Genomic DNA, 22675 nt, shown 5'->3' with positions numbered 1-22675 from the left:
ACGATTCGGAATCGACTGCATAGGGGTCACCTTCGCGCCCGACGTCCTCGCGTGATCCCTTGTTTGAGAGATCATCACATTCAGGCAAGACGTCGTTGGTGTAGGGATCGTCAACACTGGGATAATCGACGCTGGAGCAATGTGATGTTTTCAGATGAGTCAAGGTTCACTGTTGATTTTTTGGACAGACGTAGGAGGGTGTGGCGTCGTCGAAACGAGCGCTTCCAAGACGTTAACGTCATCAGACATGATCGATTTGGGGGTGGTTCTGTTATGGTGTGGGGAGGCATCACTGTTGCTGGAAGAACGGCTTTACATGTTGTTGCAGGGCGTGTTACAGGCCAGTACTACCGGGACAACATCTTGGCAGTCCATGTTGTGCCGTTCGCACGACGTCATGGCCGCCGTTTCATCTTCCAGGATGACAACGCAAGATGTCACAGGGCCAGGATCGTTACAGGTTACCCCCAACAACAGAACATCACCACATTACCTTGGCCAGCACTGAGTCCCGACCTCTCCCCCATCGAGCATGTCTGGGACATGCTTGGACAGAGGTTACGTCAACGTCAACAACGTCCTGCCAATGTCCAAGAACTTGCTGCTGCGTTGCAACAGGAATGGGACAATCTGGACCAAAATGACCTTAGACGTCTCATTAGGAGTATGCCACGTCGGATCAATGCTTGTTTGGCAAACAGAGGAGGATTTACCCGTTACTGACTTGGTTGTGATGCTGTGGTAACTTTGCTGTTTGACCCCGGGTATCATTTTACCCTTATAATGGTCAGTCTGTGCCTTACTTAGTCTAACGATCATTTGGAATAAATCGATGAATGTGAACTTCATTTCATTTTGTCATTTGTTTCTTCGTCAGTTTCATTAGGTGACTTTAATAACACTTAAAAATCAAATATCCCCTACTTTTTTTGAATAGTATATCACCGTTACACCCCAAGGACGACTGAGTCCGAATTTCGTGAAAATCGGACCAAAAATGACAGACAAAATGGCTGCCCTTCGTTCTCAAATAGCGTAAAAATATGGTATATCAAGGTTGTGGACCCTATAGAGGTCACACTTTTTATCCGATTTTGTTTAAACTTGAAATGTAAGTTTATAACACAAAGATCTCAGTTCCTCTCGACATTCGCGCATATCGGGCCATAACTTCCTGAATTATGCCCCCTGATTGTACGAAAAATCGTGTTTTTAGCTTGTGGACCCTACAGAGGTCATAATTTTTATCCGATTTAAAAAAACGTATAATTATATCACCGTTACACCATAAGGACGGCGGAGTTCGAATTTCGTGAAATTCAGCCCAAAATTGACAGACAAAATGGCCGCCCTTCGTTCTATAATAGCGTAAAAACATGGTATATCAAAGTCACAATTTTTATCTGATTTTGTTGAAACTTGAAATGTAAGTTTATAACCCAAAGATTTCGGTTCCTTTCGATATTAGCGCATATCGAATTTTAATTTCCTGAATTATGGCCAATTAATGATTGATGACCCAATCCGGAATGGCTCCAGACCAAAAAATAATGGAATTTCAGGCATTTATTCTGCCGGCTAGAAGGCAAAAAGGTTTTATGTCCCAAATTACTATATAATTTAAATTTTAATTTTTCACTTTACCTACTCACTTTCTATTTTATGTCCTCTCATACTGTCGTGTATATGTTGGCTGCCAATGACAGGGATGTAGATGGATATCTCATAGAATTCCGCGAAAAAGAGATAAACGAAAAGTATAGCTGAACAAACTATTATTATTATTATAAAACAAAAAGCGCACATTATTGTTATAATAATATAGTCCAATTCATAAGAAAATGAAATGAATGATACACCAGATAAAAGCGCTATTAAATATTATATTTAACTTGCATACGCTTTTAAAAATCAGATTTTTTGTGCAGACGGGTAAAGTGAAAAATTAAAATTTAAATTATATAGTAATTTGGGACATAAAACCTTTTTGCCTTCTAGCCGGCAGAATAAATGCCTGAAATTCCATTATTTTTTGGTCTGGAGCCATTCCGGATTGGGTCATCAATCATTAATTGTATCATCAATTTTTCGAAAATAGAAATTTCTTTAAATTGACTAGATAAAACATTTAAAATCAGTGTAGCTTAAAATCAGTGTAATTTAAAGGAGCTAAATCGCTAATATTTGGGACCTATAAATTGACATAAATGGGTCGCAAAGCATATAATAATGTAATATGAATGTATATAAATTGATTTACGTTCAATCGTTTCCGTTTTTACTCTAATTTCAAAGCAGTTATGTTCGCCGAAATACCGAATCAGTTTATTTACATTCATATTACATTATTTCCGACCCGTTTGTGTCAATTTGTAAGTCCCAAATATTAGCGATTTACCTTTAAATAAAAGGTGTCTAGCGTAACATGTGTTTCGGGCATATTGTTTCATCAGTGACATGTGAGACGAGATATCGCTCTACGAAACTTCCTGGTGTCTTTTGCAATTTGTTTGGGGTAAGACGTTATCTCTCCCCGCCCATGCAGGGGCGGATTGGGCCATCGGGCGATCGGGCGAAAATTTGATGTTGCTGGTCTTGACGATACAATGATAATAGGTTGATGGTTGTAAATTACTTGCAGGTTGGGGTTTTGGCCTAAATTAATCGATTGATGAGATATATTATTTGACAGAGATTATAATCAGATATGCCACCAAATCGCATATTTGGGGTTCCATTTTTCAAAATTTAATGGGGGAGAGCCCCCGGACCCCCCATCCGGGCTCCGCGGTCAGTAAAAGGGGCCGCTCATGCGCCCATGAGTAAATAATAATATTAATCTAATATATAAACCTCACAAATTTAACAGATACAAATAATGTACATGTTATTCCACAGGTAGACATACATTAAAGGTGCCCAGTGAAGGAGACGCAGTTGCTTTAGTGTTTGTCCGACACCTTTGGGTATTTGCGTCCCATACCCAGTGAAATAATCATGTTTTTCTGATGCTCAACTAGTATCAAATATATACTCTTCATAAAAAGTAGGGGATATTCAGAAACAATACAAAACTGCGGAAATGCACTGCTGTTTTTATTAGAGGTAACCAGTGTATGTTAATAAAAGGCCAATGCCCTACACATGAATATAAACATTTCATATGGGCGGCTTATCTGACGGTCCGTTTACACTCGCAAATAGATACACCGTCAAAAGTGAAAATGAACGTTTTTGATGTTTGTCTTAAAAATGAGTAATTGCTCCACCAATCCTCAGGCATTCAGCAATTCGTCGTGGCATGCTCTTAATGAACTGTCCAGTCACGATTTGGGGCAATCTGACCCACTCCTCTTGCAGTGCGACGACTAATTCTTGCAGTGTTGTCCGTTGACGTCGACGAACACATCTCCCGATCAAATTAAACGTAACACACTAAAGCAAAGATACGCTAAACAGTAAATATTATGCAATAACCGATGGGAAAGCAAACATGGATAGATAAACCAGCACGCGGCAGTTTTCATCAACCCTTCCTTGAAGTGTCAAATTTGACAAAGAACCTTCGCGTATGGCGCTATTGCTTGTCGCATGTGCCGCTCAGTGGTTCTGTTGGGGCGATAAGTTCTTCATACGTGAACATACTCTCAAAGCATGTCTAGTGTCCATGACTACACATATTACAACCTGCATAGGTATTTGCATTTTAATATCCCCTACTTTTTTTTGAAGAGTATAATCTATAAAAGCCTACATTCCTACACAATGTTTTGTTTAGTCAAGTGAAACAAGAAAATGTATAGGCTAAATGGAACTATAGAACATGTACACCTTAATGTTGACGAAAACGTAAAACTATCAAATAACATATACCTATGATGTGATTCATCCGAACGGTCCTATATATGCATTATATATCTACATTCAAGTTAAACGAACCGCATCTATTCATTGCGTCAAGCTGAATAAATTATGTGTTTTATTACATCAAGTTTTTACACCTTGTCTTTTGCATCTAGATGTTTAAAGCGCGTTAACAGTATATTCATCTAAGAGCAACTATGTCATTTCGTGACTAATATACCACATATTACAAGTCATAACCAACGGAAAGAAATGACGTTTAATGAAAATTCCACCATTTTGAATTACTACCATCAAGAATTCTCGAAATTAAATTTTTGAGATTATCGCTGCCCTTTTGTTACCAAATTAATGGGGTTTTATTTTTCATTTTTTTTTTAATTTGGTAGTTACTTTGAAAGAAATGCCCGCCATCAAATGAAAAATACATTTTTAAATTGATGTGTGTCAAATTCGATTTTTCGACACACTTCGCTTGCATAACCACTCTGTGTTTCATTTTAGATTATCTATTTTCGAACTATTATAGCAAGAATGGCTAGCTCTTTATCTAAATCTTACATAATGTATCTTTAATGGATGTTAAAATCCAATTTCTCTCGCTTTCTCGCTCGCTAACCTCGCGTGTCACTTGCAAACGAATTATTGAACTAAACATACCTGTGTCCCTTTAAGATACAGAACAGTTCATATAGTAAATATAATCTAGGGACCATCATACGTTGAAGATACAGGCTATATACCAAACTAGGATTTAGATACATCCAAGTAAGTACAGTATTAATAATGCACAATTTTGTAGATACAATGCAGTGAACAAATAATTTTTACTTTTCGCCTCTTCAGAACACGAAAGTCGAAAAGTAGAAGTTACGACAAAATGTGAGGCGACAAGACGGTATACAAGCCAAAATCAACTCGAAAATAGGAAATTAAGCAATAACACACCGCGATAATAGCGCCCCCCGTTTTTTCTTAATTTCTACTTTTCGACTTGCATTTTGGCTTGCATACCGTCTTGTCGACTTTCGACTTAGTCATATTTTTGTATTTATTGATGTCAGTAAGAAGGCGCCAACACGCTATACAAGCCAAAATGCAACTCGAAAAGTAGAAATTAGGAAAATAACACACTGCGCTATTAGCGACCTATGATCTGTCGTACTGTCGACTTTTCGACTTTCGACTTTTCGACTTTTCGCCTAGGAAGTTGTTGTAGTCTCTGCCTTCCAGGTCACATTTGAATACGCGCAATTCCCGTTAACAAAAATGTCTGTGTGATAGAGTCTAGTAATTGCTGGGACCATTCTATAGAAAATTCTGCTGCGATAGCTATTCTGACAAAAAAATTAGTCTGGTGTAGTGGCTATTCTGCCGAATATTTCTACTGTGATTGATAATCTCACGAAATTCCTGATATAATGGATATTCTAAAGAAAAATGGTGCTGTTGGAACCAATCTATAGAAAATCCTACTGTGAGAACCAAGCTGGAAAGCCATTCTGGTGTAATGGCTATTGTGACGAAAATTCTGGTGTAATGGCTATTGTGACGAAAATTCTGGTGTAATGGCTATTGTGATTAATTTATTTTTTTGCTGTGGTGGATAATCTAACGAAAATTCCTGCTCTGCTGAATAATCTAATCACAATTCCCATTGCTGTGACCATTCTATAGAAAATTCTGCTGCGATAGCTATTCTGACAAAAAAAAGTCTTGTAGTGGCAATTCTGCCGAATAAATCTGCTGTGATGGATAATCTCACGAAATTCCTGATATAATGGATATTCTAAAGAAAATTGGTGCTGTTGGAACCAGTCTATAGAAAATCCTACTGTGTGAACCAAGCTGAAAAGCCATTCTGTTGTAATTGCTATTGTGACGAAAAATTCTGATGCGCCGAACATTCATAGCCTACATAGGGCCTAAGATAAATTACTTTTCAAGGCCAACCCTGTTTTATTTGTCTCTTATCGCCGGGACTCTTTTAGTTTTTAACTGCCTGTTTTATGAAATAATCTTCCATTTACTATAAAATAGTGTACATCTTTATATTTTTTTAAAAAACAACTTAACACGTTTATTTAAACAGGATTTAACTGACACAGTATGCGACTGATAATATGTCCATAATTTTGCTTGTTTGTTTGTTTTGTTTTGTTTTTTTATATATGGTTACATTGCCAGTTTGTAAAGTGCCACTGGACACGGTATATGAAAGGGTCCACTATAAATATGCTGTAATAGTAATAAATATGCTGTAGAAGTAATAAATAATAGTAATAAATATGCTGTTATATTAATAAATATGCTGTAACAGTAATAAATATGCTGTGATAGTAATCTATAGAAAATATTACTGTTGGGACCAACCTATAGAACATCCTGCTGTGAAGGCCAATCTGAACTAATATAAATGAGTACAGAAAAATCCCGCTGGAGATTAATCTGAGCAAAATCCCTGCCGTGAGGGATAACCTAAAAAAAATCCTGTGGTTTGGACAAATGAAGAAATTCCTGCTGTGACACGAATCTAAATACAAAATCGTGTCTTGGGGCCAATCGAAATTTTAAAAAAAATCCTGCTGCTGTGAGAGCCAATCTCCGATATAAATACGGTGTTTGTGGGTGGTGGGTGGGGGTGTATAGAATATTTATTTCTTTCGTCACTTTTTTGTGTATATTGGGGGCGGGATTGATGGCGTTATGGGTGACAGATTGTCAAAGTTAGCGATATAAATAAGGCTATATTAGTTTATTTTTCTACTTTAAACTCCTGGCCTGGAATAACAGGTAAACGGGTTTTAACATTTATGTAGTAGTCAATGTGGTCTGCCCCCAATTGTTCAAATTATTTCCCTTGATATTTCGAAGGTGAAGGCTGGCAGCGTTCAATCATTCTGGTCTAGTGGCTATGATGCCTGTCACTTTGTATTGGCTACGAAAGAGTGTTAACCAAAATAATCACCATCATTACTAGACTCTATCAGACAGATATTTTTGTTAACGGAATTGCGCGTATTCAAATGTGACCTGGAAGGCAGAGACTACAACAACTTCCTAGGCGAAAAGTCGAAAAGTAGAAAAGTCGAAAGTCGAAAAGTAGAAAAGTCGAAAGTCGAAAAGTCGACAGTACGACAGATCATAGGTCGCTAATAGCGCAGTGTGTTAATTTCCTAATTTCTACTTTTCGAGTTGCATTTTGGCTTGTATAGAGTGTTGGCGCCTTCTTACTGACATCAATAAATACAAAAATATGACTAAGTCGAAAGTCGACAAGACGGTATACAAACCAAAATGCAAGTCGAAAAGTAGAAATTAAGAAAAAACGGGGGGCGCTATTATCGCAGTGTGTTATTTCTTAATTTCCTATTTTCGAGTTGATTTTGGCTTGTATACCGTCTTGTCGCCTCACATTTTGTCGTAACTTCTACTTTTCGACTTTTCGACTTTCGTGTTCTGAAGAGGCGAAAAGTTGAAATTATGAATGGTACTTATAGGCTTCCATACTATATAGCAAAAAGTTTTATTTGTATAGCGACAATATAATATTCTATTAGACCTGCATTGAACTATTATTGTCATAGCTGCCGTTTTGTTACCCAAAATAAAAATGCAATAGATCAACATTGCATTGCTCTAAGATCAGACATACAAGCCATTTTGCTATACAATCACCATTTTAGGCAATAAACTGATCACTCTCTCTATATATTGAACTGGACGCGCTTTTTGAAATTATAATTTTCTGAAGTAGTGTATATATGATCATTCCTTTGAAATTGCTGGAGACTCTTTTACGTGTCAAAGGATTGGTGTACAAAAATTCATTTATCACCGGGCAAACAGCTTGGTCTATTCGTGTTGCCCGACACATATATTTTGCTTTTAGTTTAGACCCTGTTCGAGAAATTCGCTGGTAAACAATATTCCACAGTAAGAAATCAATACCACAGCTCTTTTATCTAATTCTGCAAGATTATTTGCCTAATTGTTGGGAAGTTTTTTTTAAGAAACTGCAAATGGATCGAGTGTCGGTATGAAATCATATATATTATAAGCCCCATAGCAACTTATCTGAAACGGCCCAGAGCACACCCTATTGATTCATAGGCAACACAAATGAGTGTAGGGTTAGCCATCAGGCAAAATTGACCATTTTTGATAATAAGGTAAACAAAGCTTTTTTTAAAAAAAATAAAATGTAATTAGGATTAAGCGTTAGCCCTGTGGGCCTTTCCTGTGAATGAAATGCATAGAAGATAAACTTAAAATAAATAGATGCTAGTAATTCTAACTCCTTCAGGAGTAAAATTCCGACATGGATTTCCCGGTATTGTTTCGCTTGCTAGATTTCTGTATGTAGAAATCTAAATTAGAAAAATAAAATTAATATAACTGCAGAAAATAACGATGAAGATTTGTGTTATCGGAGCTGGAATTATTGGTTTATCTTCTGCCGTTAGAATTCAAGATAGATACCAAAGTGCTGACATCACAGTTATAGCTGATAAGTTTTCACCAAACACCCTGTCAGATACTTCAGAAGCAGTGTTTGCTGAGTATAAAGCGGGCAATACACCAAGTCATTTACTCGAGTAAGTATAAATGTTAATTTAAAGCCACTGGTAGTTATTTGCATTTTCGGACAAATCTAATTTTTCACGACTTCAATATTTAACATTTGATTAAATATGTAAGATTAGATAAAGAACTGACAGTTCTCGCTATAAAAGTTAAAAATGAAAATGTCAGTCAAATTGCTTCACTCTGAACCGAGATATTAGCGTAGACAATTTATGGCTAGCCTCGATCATCATTACTTATGTAGATATTATAATAAACAAAGTCTCGGTTATCCAGTTTTACGTTAAATTATTCATCACAAAATGTATTCAAATCCATTAAATACTACAGGCTAACGATGGCATGGAGAGTTGATTATTTTTTGGATAAATGAATTAATGTCTAATTAATAATTTAGATAGGCAAATTTAGCTCTTGTATAATGCATGTTTAAAAAGGCAAAATCAAAATTTCAACGGTAATTCATCTCACGGATTGGATTCTTTTGGATTAAAAAGAGGCCCTTCCAAAGATTTTATTTATGTTGAAGGCTTGTAGAAACTGTATCAGTCCCGTTATCTGGATCTGATCGACCTTTTGTTTTCACATTTTTTTTTTAGGAAATGGTCTGCAGAAACCCTACGCCATTTAAAATCTATGGCTTTGTCTCCCGAAGCTGCTGCCCATAAAATCCAACATATATCTGGATATTGGGTTGGTAATGGACGGGAACAGGTTTGATATTTGTATTCATCCACATCAATTGTAACTACTAGCTTATTTAACACAAATATAAAAATAAAATTTGGTTTGTTTTCCAACGTCTTTCATTAATTTGTATTTCACAGAGTTTGTTTATCCCTAAAACAAAACAGACCATCGAGAAATGTCAGTCATATCTGGTCTATAACTCTATTCCTAAGAATCATCGCTAAGTTATCTAATAGAAAATACAATGCCAGGATAGTAGGTTTCTGGAAATGAAATGAAATGAAATGGGGTTTCACGTCCTACTGCTCGTAAACTGGGCTAATGAAGACGGGCATACGCCATACAGTGTGCTATGAGAGAAATTTTGCCCGGGCAGCGGCGCTACGGCCTACTCTTATATCGAATTCCAACTGTTGCAGCAACAGGGGGTAATAATTATTTACCGTTTTCTAAATAAGTGTTAGTATGTAATTTTGTTTTGCTTCGTTTCGAGGTTGTATTTTACGTATATTATTATTTTAGGGAATCGGTAATAGATTGCCAAGTAGACGATTAACAAAAGAAGAGCTTCAGTTGTTTCCCAAGGCCAGGTAGATCTGGATTTCTTATTATACTGTAGAATGCGATGACCATTATTACTATATAACACACTTCTTTAGAGAAAACCTGCCTCATAACTGCAAATACATATAATAGAATACGAGACAATAATAAAACGGGATAACAAAGAGCATACTTGATAAGAAAATTGCTAATCAGATAAAATTACTCTACCTATTAAAAGGATCATTGGATAAAACCAATAGTTCTTTAGTAGGGGTTAAAGGACAATATTGGTGTCAGTCATTATAAAATATATGATAGAGCTCGTTAAATACATCCCAAATATAATTTTAACACATAGATCATTGCTACGATAGCTGAGTAACAAGCACGAGAAGAAACGGGAAGTGACGTCAAACATGACAAACACGAGTTGTCCTTCTATATAACAGACTGAAGTAACGAGCGGTAACAGACAAACGATCGAATTTCATTTCACTGATAATTCCGTTGAAGTTGAAAAGTTATTATATGGGACGGTGAGAGGGTATCTCACAATTCAAAAATAGAATTGGCTGTCACTAGATAAAGGACACGAGAAAAATAAAAAGAATCCCGTGCATTCTGTTCTTAGTAAAAAAAAAACCATGGTAATGCACGGACTTTTTCTAATTTGTTCGTTATCTTTTATCTACTGACAGCCAATTCTTTTTTTGAATTGTCAGATATCCTCCCGTCGTCTCATATAACAACTTGTCATCTTCAACTGAATTATCAGTGAAATGAAATTCGATCGTTTGTCTGTTACCGCTCGTTACTTCAGTCTGTTATATAGAAGGACAACTCGTGTTTGTCATGTTTGACGTCACTTCCCGTTTCTTCACGTGCTTGTTACTCAGCTATCGTAGCAATGATCTCTGTGTTAAAATTATATTTGGGATGTATTTAACGAGCTCTATCACATATTTTATAATGACTGACACCAATATTGTCCTTTAAAAGTATCATTGGCAGTGGCATTACGAATTTGAATTGTTAATTTGGTCCCCAATAACGTTACGCCTATAGCCCCGTACCATTACTTACACAATGTAATGTCCAGAGCACATTTTGTACGCATTACACGTTATTTAAAGAGGCATTATCACTGTTAACAAGAAAATAAATGTAACTAAACCCGGTTTGAAGCTTGGACGGCTTTCACGGGTGATCTTTAAGCTGTAAATGACGGCACTTCATATTTCAAACAAATATCCAGAATTATAAATTTACATATTTCTTTACCCCAATCGGGTAACGAAGAGGTCAAAACTCAATTTATAATGTGGCACTGGGCCTGAGCAATATATCGAATATTCATTAATTAATTTTTTGAATCAAATAATTTTAGTACAAATTCCTGCCTTATAGGGGCATTATTCTAGAGCTGAATCTGCCTATTGCAGGTTTCTTCGGGACTTATTAATTGTTAGACATTTATTAAATTACCAAGGCCATAATCAACCCTCGATGCCATTGGATTTTTAACAGATTTAAATACGAATTACAGTTAATAATTTAAATTAAAAATGGACCATCGAGACTTTGTTTATTATCCTAACAACGGTATATAGCAATGATAATCGAGACTACATTATAGCGGGAACTGTCAGCTCTTTATCCAGGTCTTACATAATGCCCCTTTGAGAAATTCTGATGACATCATCCAAGGAGTATTTATGAAGTGGACAACACAAAATTCTACATGTTTAGTCTATTTAGTGGAGCTTATATTATTGCCAACAGAGAGAGAGGGAGAGAGAGACGGAGGGAGAGAGAGAGACACACACACACACAAACACAAACTAGGTCATTTCGAGACTAACACATGGTTCAATTTTATTTCAATATTTCGCTTGCGCGTAGGGGTCTTTAGCAGTGAGAGAAAACCGGAGGACCCGGAGAAAACCCACGAGGTTGGACAGGCGACCCTACTCCTTGTCACGTACAACCGGGGAAGCGAAACCCCGCCAGTTGACTCAATGACAGACCGTATGATACAGCGCAGCACGCACGTGCTAACCATTCGGCATTCCAACCCCCTATTGCCAACAGGGTCCTTTTCCATTCATTAGTATAATAAAATACTTTTTATTTTTCAATCTTTAATAACTGGGCTATTCTCTAACATTTCCCCGATTTCAAGAGACAAAAGGGTGGATGAGAAGCATCCTCTTTCGTAATTCTTTGACTCCTTAATCAAACGAAACATTGCGAGAACTATAATCCACGAGCATAACGTTACCATGATTCTTCACATGATCTGATCAATGCATGGATCTCAATATGTTTTCTTTTCTTTAAATCTTGCAGTTGGGGCCAGTTCTTTACGTCATATTTTGTGGAACCTACAATCTACTTACCATGGTTAATGAAAAGGTAAAACAAATAAGGTGTAGCGCAAAGTGTATTGAAAATAATACAATATAACCTAAAACTATGCAGTGCATTTTGTGCTTATTCTATACTATACGCGGAGAAGCAAACAGCTAATGTGGCCCCAAATGCTCCGGACCTATATCGGTGCATGCCGATTGATTATGTGATGTTAATTTGTGAAGTTGTCATATATAGGGAAATGAATTGAAATGAATTGGGAGGAAACCAGAGTACCCGGAGTAAACCCACGAGGTTGAGAAGGTGCCCCTATCTTCAAGCCACATACGCTCACACCAGGATCAAAACCACAACCGCAAGTCAGAGGTGACCGGCCAGCTAGAGATCGAAGCGCGGCACTCTAGGCAACTAGGTCCCCCCCCCCCCCCCCAGGAGGTTATGGTGTTTTGGTTTTCTTTTAAAAGCTTGTCCTGTGGGATCTGTTGACAATGATTTTAGACGACTTTGGTGATGGTGATTTTGGGTGTATTAGGTCACCTGACAAGCCCCTTTCTATGTTTGGATTTTTAGCAGCAATTAATGATCTTGTACAAAACCATCAATAGTTAAATTTTAGTTGAAATGATAGGTGTTATATGATTCGTCTATTTCTACCACAGATTTACTGGCCGAGGTGGAAAAGTTGTTCATAAGACAGTAAAATCATTGGAGGAAGTAAGTGTTGATTTATTTCATTAAATAAAGTTACTTGGCCTAGAAATATTTAGACAATTTCGCAGATTCCCTTGGCGAATTTAAAAACAAAATATAGCAAGTATATTGTTGATCTGTTGTTTGTTTAGATTTTGCAGGATTATAGAAGAGGGACAGATATAAACATTTCCAACATTTAGACTTTGCCCCCGAAACCGCTCCTGTGATTATAACCAGCTTTGATATGTTGCTTAATGGAATAGTGCTTATTCAAATGAGATGGGCGTGTTTTAAAAGCACAAATTAATAAGTTTAGTAAACATGTTATCCCCCCCCCCTCTCTAAACTATATTACTAAATTAAACAAAATTTGGAAGAACTGTTGCTTTGTGGTTGTTATTTATGTTATCACATAAAATTGTGGTTAATTACCATCACTCAGGCTCTTCTTAATATTTCAGTTATACCCACACTATGATATGATCGTCAACTGTTCTGGATTAGGGTCATATCAATTGGTACATGATACCAATCTCGTACCGCACCGAGGACAAGCTGTCAAGGTTTGTTAATAAATGAATTAATTTAGTCAAGAAATTTTAGTCAAGTCGACTGGCGTGGTTTCGAATCCTCGGTTGTACGTGACAAGGAGTAGGGTCGCCTGTCCAACCTCGTGGGCTTTCTCCGGGTCCTCCGTTTTCTTCCCACTGCTAAAGACCCCTACGTGCAAGCGAATTATGTAAATAAAATTAAACCATATGTTAGTCCCGAAATGACCTAGTTTGTGTCGAGTGGACGTTAAACCCCATTTCTCTCTCTTAATATGTCGGCCGAGCTATGTGATTCAAGTTTATTTTTGGTATTTCTTAAAATAAACGCCTAGGTGTGGAAATCAAACAAGAGTTTGTTTACAGTCGAAGCTCCTTTGCTGATTCTAACGAGAGAGAGCTGCTTCTGGCATGTCTTTCTAAATGTAAAGTACTTTTTTATGATTGGTGCCCTTGATCTTTAATTACGAAAATAAATAAATAAATTCTGAATAAATAATATTATTATGATCTTATTGGTGATACAAAAACACAGACAAAAGTATGATCTGTAAACAAATTGGCTAAGAGAGTAGAATAGACTGAAATAAAATTCCCTAGACGAGTTTATACATCAAGTGATTGTATAATATTTTGATTTACTTTAATTTCAGGTTCACGCTCCTTGGATTAAACACTTTTACCATCAGAAGATCGATGGCGAGATGACTTATATTTTACCAGGGTAATTTCATCCTTGTCGTTACCACGCCCCATTTATTACGCTAGCTCACATCGTATTGTAATTGTGTACATGTTTAAGCCTCGAACATTTGATAATGCGACGGATCGTATAGAAGGGTAACTAGTGTAAAATGTGAACAGTTGGCATGAGGTAGTGGTTAATTGTAGTTCTTTAGTATTTCATGATAATTTTCAAAATGTTATTTCGATTCTATTCATATTTGAAACTTTGTGAGTTTTAAGATGGATGTAATAACTTGTGAGTAGTTTAGCCGAGTGAGACAATGGCGTATTTATATGCCTATCATATTCGCAATAACTGCATGGCCCACGTAACTACACATCCAACAGTCTCCTACGTTTACATGAAACTTTCCGAAGACTTCGAGAAACTATGGAATAACCCCTTGCGTGTAGAAAGATATATTTAGAAATTCAAGCTGGAACAGGCTTTAAGTCATAGATTACATTGGTTATATATAGGTGAAATATTTAACCAAGGTTTCAGTCCCATTACTAAGGGTTTGAATACTTGTAATTGTTTAAGTTTCTTGGTGAAATTTCGTTTGGACGTTAGTACAGAACCGTTTGTATCCGTAGGCTAGTCATGTCCCTGAAGCAACGACTGCGAGTTTCACAACATCTGGCCATTGCTTGTTTACTTCACAATTCCTGAACTTATAGCTATTTTATCTACAGATACGTGAGCAGTAGCGTCCAATCAGAGGTTGTGACATCGCGACCTCCACGGAAACCTTGACATTGAATGAAACTTGAACTTTGCAACTCGATTATCACAGGTAGATATTTTAGCTTGAAAGCGCGAAACTTGGTATTCGCGATGATTGAGGAATCTAGGCTCACAATTTGGGCTTGTACCCAATCGAAATTATTACCGAAATATACAGGGTATTACGTGAGGGAATTGATATGATGTACGTAGTTAAAGTGAGATCAAGCCTTGAAGATCTTGATAAGATGTACGTAGTTAAAGCGAGATCAAGCCTTCTATTGAAGATGTAGGCTAGAGCACTCTCGGATAAACCTCACCTGAACATATCCAATCCAATTTAGAGTCAGTACACTGTTATTTTGTTTGTCGGTTTGGAATCATTGTACATGTAGTTATTGTTTAATTCTTTATTCCAGATCAGAAGGTGTTATTTTAGGAGGAACTTTTCAAAAGGATAACTGGAATGATGAATGCAACCAGGAAGATCAATTTGAACTGATGAAGAGATGTTGTGAAATCATGCCAAGTTTAAAGGTGTGTACATAGCTACTTGTATTTGCTTTTCCTTTTCTAACTTTATTCTATTGTCCATTTCGAGCAGTTATGGCACTTGATTCTCGGTTAAAAATTTCCAGAGTTCAAATCCAGGCTTGGGTCGAGTAGAACCTCGGACATTGCCAAACCCGTGTCCAGTTTGTCAAAGGTATAGCTCTAGTTATTCGGATGACACGGTGAAACGATGCCCAACACAGTAGCATAATTGTAAAAGAATCCCCGACAGTTGGAATTCTATATAGAGTAGGGGGATACACCCAGGGGCGTAACTAGCTCAGAGCAACGGGGGGGGGGGGGGGTTCTCAGGGGTCCTGTAAAATTGACGGACAATGTATATCTATTGTCTTTATGGTTGACAATTTTTTCACACGGGGGGGGGGGGGCTAAACTTTTTGCAAGGGCCCCCCCCCCCCCCGCGCCCCCTAGTTACAGGCCTGGATACACCGTTATCTGGGCAAGATTGTTATCTCTAGTATCTTGGCACACGTAGTGACATCAAATAAAAACAACAACTAGATCTCAAAATGGCTGAACTCCTTTCTTTTCTTTTGTTTTGTGGATTAATGTTTTTATTTGTTTAGGCAGTAACTGCGGAGCATGTTAAGGTTGGATTACGCCCAGTGTTAGATGTTATGAGAGTAGAGTTGGAACCCCCCTCGGTGCGAACCAAGTGTCGGGTAAGTACAGTTCAAAGTGGAAGAAATGTTGAGCATAAAATACAGAATGGCTGTTTAATTTCTTTGCTTTGGTTTAGTGTTAATCAGTTAGTTAAATCATAGAACTAAATACACTGGAACGCCAACTAGCCATTTAGAGCGAATTATGCTCGTCCTCACATGCGCGAAGATGAAAGTGCCATGTTTACTTCCGGTAGGCCAAATAACACATGGATTTCGACGTATTTATTGATGTCATTTTAGACGTCTTGTATTGAATGAAATTTTTGAAAATATAATTATTATTTTTGACCCGGTTACTTGTTAGTTCTTGTGTATTTACACCCGTGAAAGCTATTCTTGGACTATATGGACGGAAAATACGATCCTTCGCAATGCATTAATTTTGATTTGAGACTGAGTGTAGGCCTACAACAAGTACAAATCAATCATCAATGTGATTGTCAATTCAATGAAGCGTTCGCGGCACCAATTACTTTCGTTTTTAAAAGAAAATAACAGAAATTTTTTTTTATCAAGGTATGTAAATCAATTACTTAAACATTTATTCCAATAAAATATTTCATACTATTAATCTCGAAATAGTAAGCCTTGGTAACTTTGGTTTCACAGTTTTAGCCCTTTGCTATGCTATTGCTTAGGTAGCGGCCCGAGTTAGATTTGTTTACAATTACAAACAATTTTTAATCAAACCCCATTACCAGGACATTATTTCTCTGCCTGCATATTTGATGCTTAGTGAAATTCAAATTTCAATGGCTTGATGGCTATAAGAATTATATTAGAATATGTGTTATAATCCCAAGTATCGATAATGTCAACATAATATACAGTATACTGTGTCTTTTAAAATGATAAAAAAAAACCTTTTCGACCAGTTAAAAACTTAACCATGTCACGCATGTGTTTTATTTTAGCAGATTGATGGGGAAATATTCAAGTTTTTAACGCAGAGAGGATTGGCCAAAAACGGCCGTAGCACACGTGGAAGGTAATCTGATTTGATAAGTAGGTAATTTGTGATAGGCCTACCTATTTCTAAAAACAGTGATCAGCAGTCAAAAAAAGACACAATATGCAGGCAGAATTCTCGGGGCATTTTTATGAAGATTTGTAAAATTAAAATAATACTAGGCCTTGTAATATAGGCCTACATATTTCTAAAAAAAAAGGTGATCAGCTGTCAAAAAAAAAAAAAATCGTGATAAGCAGGCAGAATATTTCACTGCATTTTGTGAAGATTTGTCAAGTTAAAATAATACTAGGCCTTGTAATATAGGCCTACATATTTCTAAAAAAAAAAAGGTGATCAGCTGTCAAAAAAAAAGTCATGATAAGCAGGCAGAATATTTCACTGCATTTTGTGAAGATTTTTAAATTTAAAATAATATAGACCTACTAGGCCTCATTATATAGCCCTGTCTATTTCTAAATACAGTAATTAGCTGTCAAAAAAAGTCACAATATGCAGGCAGAATTCTCGGGGCATTTTTATGAAGATTTGTAAAAGTAAAATAATAAAAGGGTGATCAGCTGTCAAAAAAAAAATAAAAAAAATTGCGATATGCAGGCAGAATATGTCACTGCATTTTGTGAAGATTTGTAAAGTTAAAATAATATAGACCTACTAGGCCTCATTATATAGCCCTGTCTGTTTCTAAAAACAGTCATAAGCTGTCAAAAAAAAGTCACAATATGCTGGCAGAATTCTCTGAGCATTTTATGAAGATTTGTAAAATTGAAATAATACTAGGCCTTGTAATATAGGCCTACATATTTCTAAAAAAAAAAAAGGTGATCAGCTGTCAAAATAAAGGCATGATAAGCAGGCAGAATATTTCACTGCATTTTGTGAAGATTTCCAAAATTGAAATAATATAGGCCTACTAGGCCTCATTTTTATATAGGCCTACCTACTTCTAAAACAGTGATCAGCTGTCAAAAAAAGTCCAAATATGCAGGCAGAATTCTCTGAACATGTTATAAAGATTTGTAAAATTAAAATACTACCAACTCTTAAAAAGTCATGTGTTAAATTAATTGACATTTACAGGGAGGGAGGCGTTTGTTCACTATCAAGGAGATTTTGATTTTGATTCACATGTTTGTTGAGAAAATTGCCTGTTTTCCCTTTTTGTCAGTGGTGCGGCTAGGAATTTCATTTCAAATTTTTACATTTCAGGTAGCATTGCATATACTGTACTATGGAAGCATTTAGGAGTGCATTAAATATCAAGACTAAGTTTGGATTGGCACCAAGTACTGTGAATCAGAATGAAATAATTATTTTTTTTTTAAATGGAAATGTGTATTTGCAATATAGAGACCCACAAAATCCAAAGACATTACTATTCTGAACTATCCTTACAGTTAAGTGACACTGTGTGAAGCTAATGTTTTTGGGATCTCGAAAATTTGCCCAAGAAAATATACCATAGTTGCATTCACATTTAACCTTAAATTTGTATAAATTTATGACAAGAAATGTTTCACACATTTGATCAGTGTGAGAAACGTTACCAGATTTATGCCTGAAACAATGTAAGACATATTTTCATTCACGCTATTGTAAATTGTGATCTGTGTGTAAAAGTTACAATAAATGGTTTTATGCAATCATAGTGGAGGGAGTGGGTAAATTTTACAGTTTACTGAATACACCTGTACCAGTACACACAAGAGCTGCATATCTTATGAATTGAATAGAAATTGACTACATAAATTGAGGAGAATTCATAATTTCATTGAGTGGACTAGATAGTCTCTATCCCTAGAACATTTTCAAAATATTCAGTTATAGAAATAATTCACAATAATCCAATGATTTCATCCATTATATTTATTGAAATTATTTCCAAAAAATAGAAATGTGTAACTGAAAGTGTATAATGTACAGTTGATACATGTACATGTAAGTGTATTCCAATTCTTCACAAGAAATATATTTCAAAGTCTTTCAGGCACTCGCATAAAAGCCTGCTTTTCATTCAGTGCAACAACTGTTTTAAAGTTAGGATTTAGGGATGAGTCAACACTCAGTGTTGGTGGTTATTTAGACATTATATTTTATTGTCCTTCTTTCATGTTAGAAATTCCTTGTGCACATCAAATGAAAGTTCTTCACAGAATTAAATACAATGGCTTTTGTATTATTGGTCTGAACAATAAAATAGAGTTTCTTCAGGGATTTCTGTGTCTACAAATAATTTTTACAGTTGAATAAAGAGAAATGCAGTTTTAGTTATAATAATATAATTTATGCATAAATTAAAAAGGCAGTTGACGTCAGATTTTACAGACTATGACTTTACAGGTGGGTTTATATTCAAATCAGACTCAATACCAATAAAGTATGACCGAGTTCAGGTAATGCCAAGGGAATTGGCACAAGAAAGAGTTTCTTCAACCAACATTATTCACTTGATAGCTCTTTTAATTTTACTCAAACGAGGACTTAATTTATATATAAATCCACTCCTTCAATCAATGACACAAATCTGATATCCTTTTCTTCGTGATTACCATGTGAACTTTCTCACAAAGAAATAATATTCAAAAGGAAAATTCCACTTAATTAGATCAAATAATTTAATTTTAAAAACAAAATACCAGTATTCATTATTTTTATTTTATTAGTTCCCCAACATTTTAAAATTAGAAGTATAGTTGTGCTCACTGAAGTATATTACTTGAACAACTTTTTGAAATTCATTCACATTCGTGACATTGTTTAGCGAAATAGGCCTATAGTGGCTATTGGTACGTAATTCCGCCCCCGGCTTAAATTAAACGAGTCATTACATTATTATTTTGTCAATCGCATCATTTGTTTCCTCAAATAAACGATGACTTGATTGTATGAATTATAGTCCTAATGAATTTTCAACATACCTGTTTATAAAGACAGAGCGTAGTTTACGTAGGCTACTGACTGTATTGGCAGTGCTGGCAACCAGTCGTCGCTTCTTGCGTCATTTTACAACTCTCCCTGTTGCATTATTTTTTTTATATAATAAATGATTGAACGAAGATCACAACATTTGTTTGAAGGAGGCACAAAGGAAAAAATATTTAATCCAATTCACTCGCTTGCTTTCAACATTATCAGGCTAACAAAAATTACGTGATAATAACAAGATACCGGAAGTAAACCGTGCACTTTCACGAAGAACATCGCGCAGCCACAAATTTTACCGGTATAGACGCTCGTTGGCGTTCCAGTGTATTTAGTTCTATGGTTAAATTGAGGAGTTAACCCGTTTGAGCAGTGTTTAAATGAGTTATTGTGGTAATATCTTATTGAAATGTGAATATATGGAGCCGTAGCATTTGTTATTAGCCGTCGTGATACAAAGGCGTTAAGGACTTTTCCGGGGTATTTGATACTAGCTTAGAGATTTTCGGGGATATTTGATAATTACTAGCTTCGGGGTTTCTGATAGTTACTAGCTCAGTTATGTCCCTTGTTAAATATGGAAACTCGTATATATATATATATATGATGATGAATATATAAATATGTATATAAGACACCCACCCACAAGCCTCGTCGGAAGATATTTAAAGTGTTATATTGCTCTATTTTACAGGTTATACATAACTATGGTCATGGCGGAGCAGGTATTACATTACACTGGGGGTGTGCTCAAACAGTTGTTGATTTAATACAAGATGTGACAAACAATTTTACATTACAATCTAAACTATAAAGAAATCAGCTGGGCAATCTGGAGATGCTACATGTGCACCCGGATTATGACCATCGTCTTCTTCCTATTTTTGTTTTGTAGGGCTACATAGCCGTTTAAATAGCTACAACTGTATTTCATACCACCGACTGTCTACGTGTTTGACGATGTGTTTCATTTCAAATTTGGCATAGAATATTGTACCTTGATTAACGAATTTAACACGGTGTAATGTACCACGATTAACGATTTAACAATGAATAATGTACCTCGTATTGAACTACGAATAATTTACCATGATTAATGAATTCATCAATGAATAATGTACCCTGAATTGAACCATTAATAATTTTCCATGACAATGAATTTAACACAGAATAATGTACCCCGAATTTAACACAGTATAATATACCATGATTAATGAAGTTAACACAGTATAATATACCATGATTAATGAAGTTAACACAGTATAATGTACCATGATTAATGAAGTTAACACAGTATAATGTACCATGATAATGTACCAAGATTAATAAATTTAACAATGAATGATGTATCATGACTTTAACACAAAATAATACACCCCAGATTAATAAAACAGCGTATAACAGATTGTATGTCCTATATTGACAAAAATGTTGTATTAAATTTACTAGATACGAGATATCTAGACAAAAACCGAGGTCCATCCATTTACACATTGTTGTGCACGTAAAACAAACCTTTACAGTTGGATAAAGAGTAGGTGGAAGACCTGAAGTCCGGACAAAATTACCCCCATACCACACTACACTGCGTATGTTTGTCTTTATTAGCCCAATTGGTGTAGAAAAGTAGAGCGTTAAAACCCATTTTATTTTATTTTATCTCATCGGATTTTTGTAAATTTCGAAATGGTGTATGCATAATGTGACAGTACAACACAATAGATACATATCTATTATTATTCTAAACAAATAACTAGTTGCAATTCACTAGATCGTTGGCACTACTTCACTTTCCTGCATCTAGGACTGCGCGTGCTAGAAGACATTTAAAAAGGAAGGCTCGAGAACTCACCTCCGTAAGGAAAGATCCGCGCCCGGGGAAGCGCTGGTCGTCTTGGGCTAGTACCCGCCCGTCCTATCAACCACAGGCGGACTCCAGCGAACTACTGGGGCGCAGACAGACTGACAGGTTGTTAGTAATCAACAGAACTAAGGGGTGGTAGGATTAACAGATTGTCATACTGGAATAACGGGTTATAAGATCTACGTTTCGTTAACATGACGTGGTAACGGACTGTCGTATTGAGAGAGAGAGAGAGAGGGAGAGAGAGATGGGGGTTTAACGTCCTCTCGACACAAACTAGGTAATTTCGGGACTAACACATGGTTCAATTTTATTTCAATAATTCGCTTGCGCGTAGGGGTTTTTAGCAGTGGGATGAAACCGGAGGACCCGGGGAAAATCCACGAGGTTGGACAGGCGACCCTACCCCTTGTCACGTACAACAGGGGAATCGAAACCACGTCAGTTGGCTCAATGACAGACCTTATGATACAGCGCACACGTGCTAACCATTCGGCCATCCAACGCCTTTGTCGTATTGCGGGACAATATGAATAAATGGTTGACAGAATTCCGGGACCGTTAACTACTTATAAAACAAGGATTAAAGAAACCGCCAAATAACTGACTGTCAAACTAAGAGGCAATCGGACTACCGGATTTACAGGGCTCCAACCTTCCATCTAACTCGAGGACCATGGAACGAACAAGCGACCGAACCGAGAACCAAGTGTTGTGTCTTGATATTCTTAACTTAATATCCTATCTCCATCTTTTGAAATGAATTAGGATTAACGCCCTACTTGTCTGCACCCTTAACTTTCACACTCTACATTGTGAACCAGTCCGGGACCTCCTGGTTAGCGATGCATAGGGGTGTTTGGAGGGCAGGCTAGGGTAAACCCGCCATATGTCGCTATGTTTTCCCATACACCGAGGTAGGGCTGG

At 36.4% G+C, this 22675-nt stretch overlaps 1 protein-coding gene across 5 annotated transcripts; it reads left to right on the top strand.

The window, feature by feature from the left end:
* Positions 1–4481: 4481 nt before the first annotated feature.
* On the top strand, positions 4482–21226 carry LOC126817479 (D-aspartate oxidase). Of its 5 annotated transcripts, none has more exons than XM_050544487.2 (12): positions 4482–4632; positions 8269–8462; positions 9051–9165; positions 9664–9731; positions 12037–12102; positions 12720–12774; positions 13215–13316; positions 13955–14025; positions 15174–15291; positions 15894–15989; positions 16910–16980; positions 18172–18610. In XM_050544487.2, exons 2-12 carry the CDS (start codon positions 8278–8280, stop codon positions 18173–18175), a joined length of 951 nt encoding a protein of 316 aa, XP_050400444.2. In that variant the 5' UTR covers positions 4482–4632; positions 8269–8277; the 3' UTR covers positions 18176–18610. The 5 variants fall into 5 exon arrangements, with proteins under 5 accessions (XP_050400444.2, XP_050400445.2, XP_050400442.2 ...); XM_050544488.2 differs by having other exon boundaries at positions 16910–17001; XM_050544485.2 differs by having other exon boundaries at positions 16907–16980.
* The last annotated feature ends 1449 nt before the right edge of the window (positions 21227–22675 follow it).

The sequence above is a fragment of the Patella vulgata genome, chromosome 4 (assembly GCF_932274485.2).
Source record: "Patella vulgata chromosome 4, xgPatVulg1.2, whole genome shotgun sequence".
Lineage (NCBI taxonomy): Eukaryota > Metazoa > Mollusca > Gastropoda > Patellidae > Patella > Patella vulgata.
Note: the sequence above shows the minus strand (reverse complement) of the source record. Positions and strands in the feature narration are given on the sequence as shown.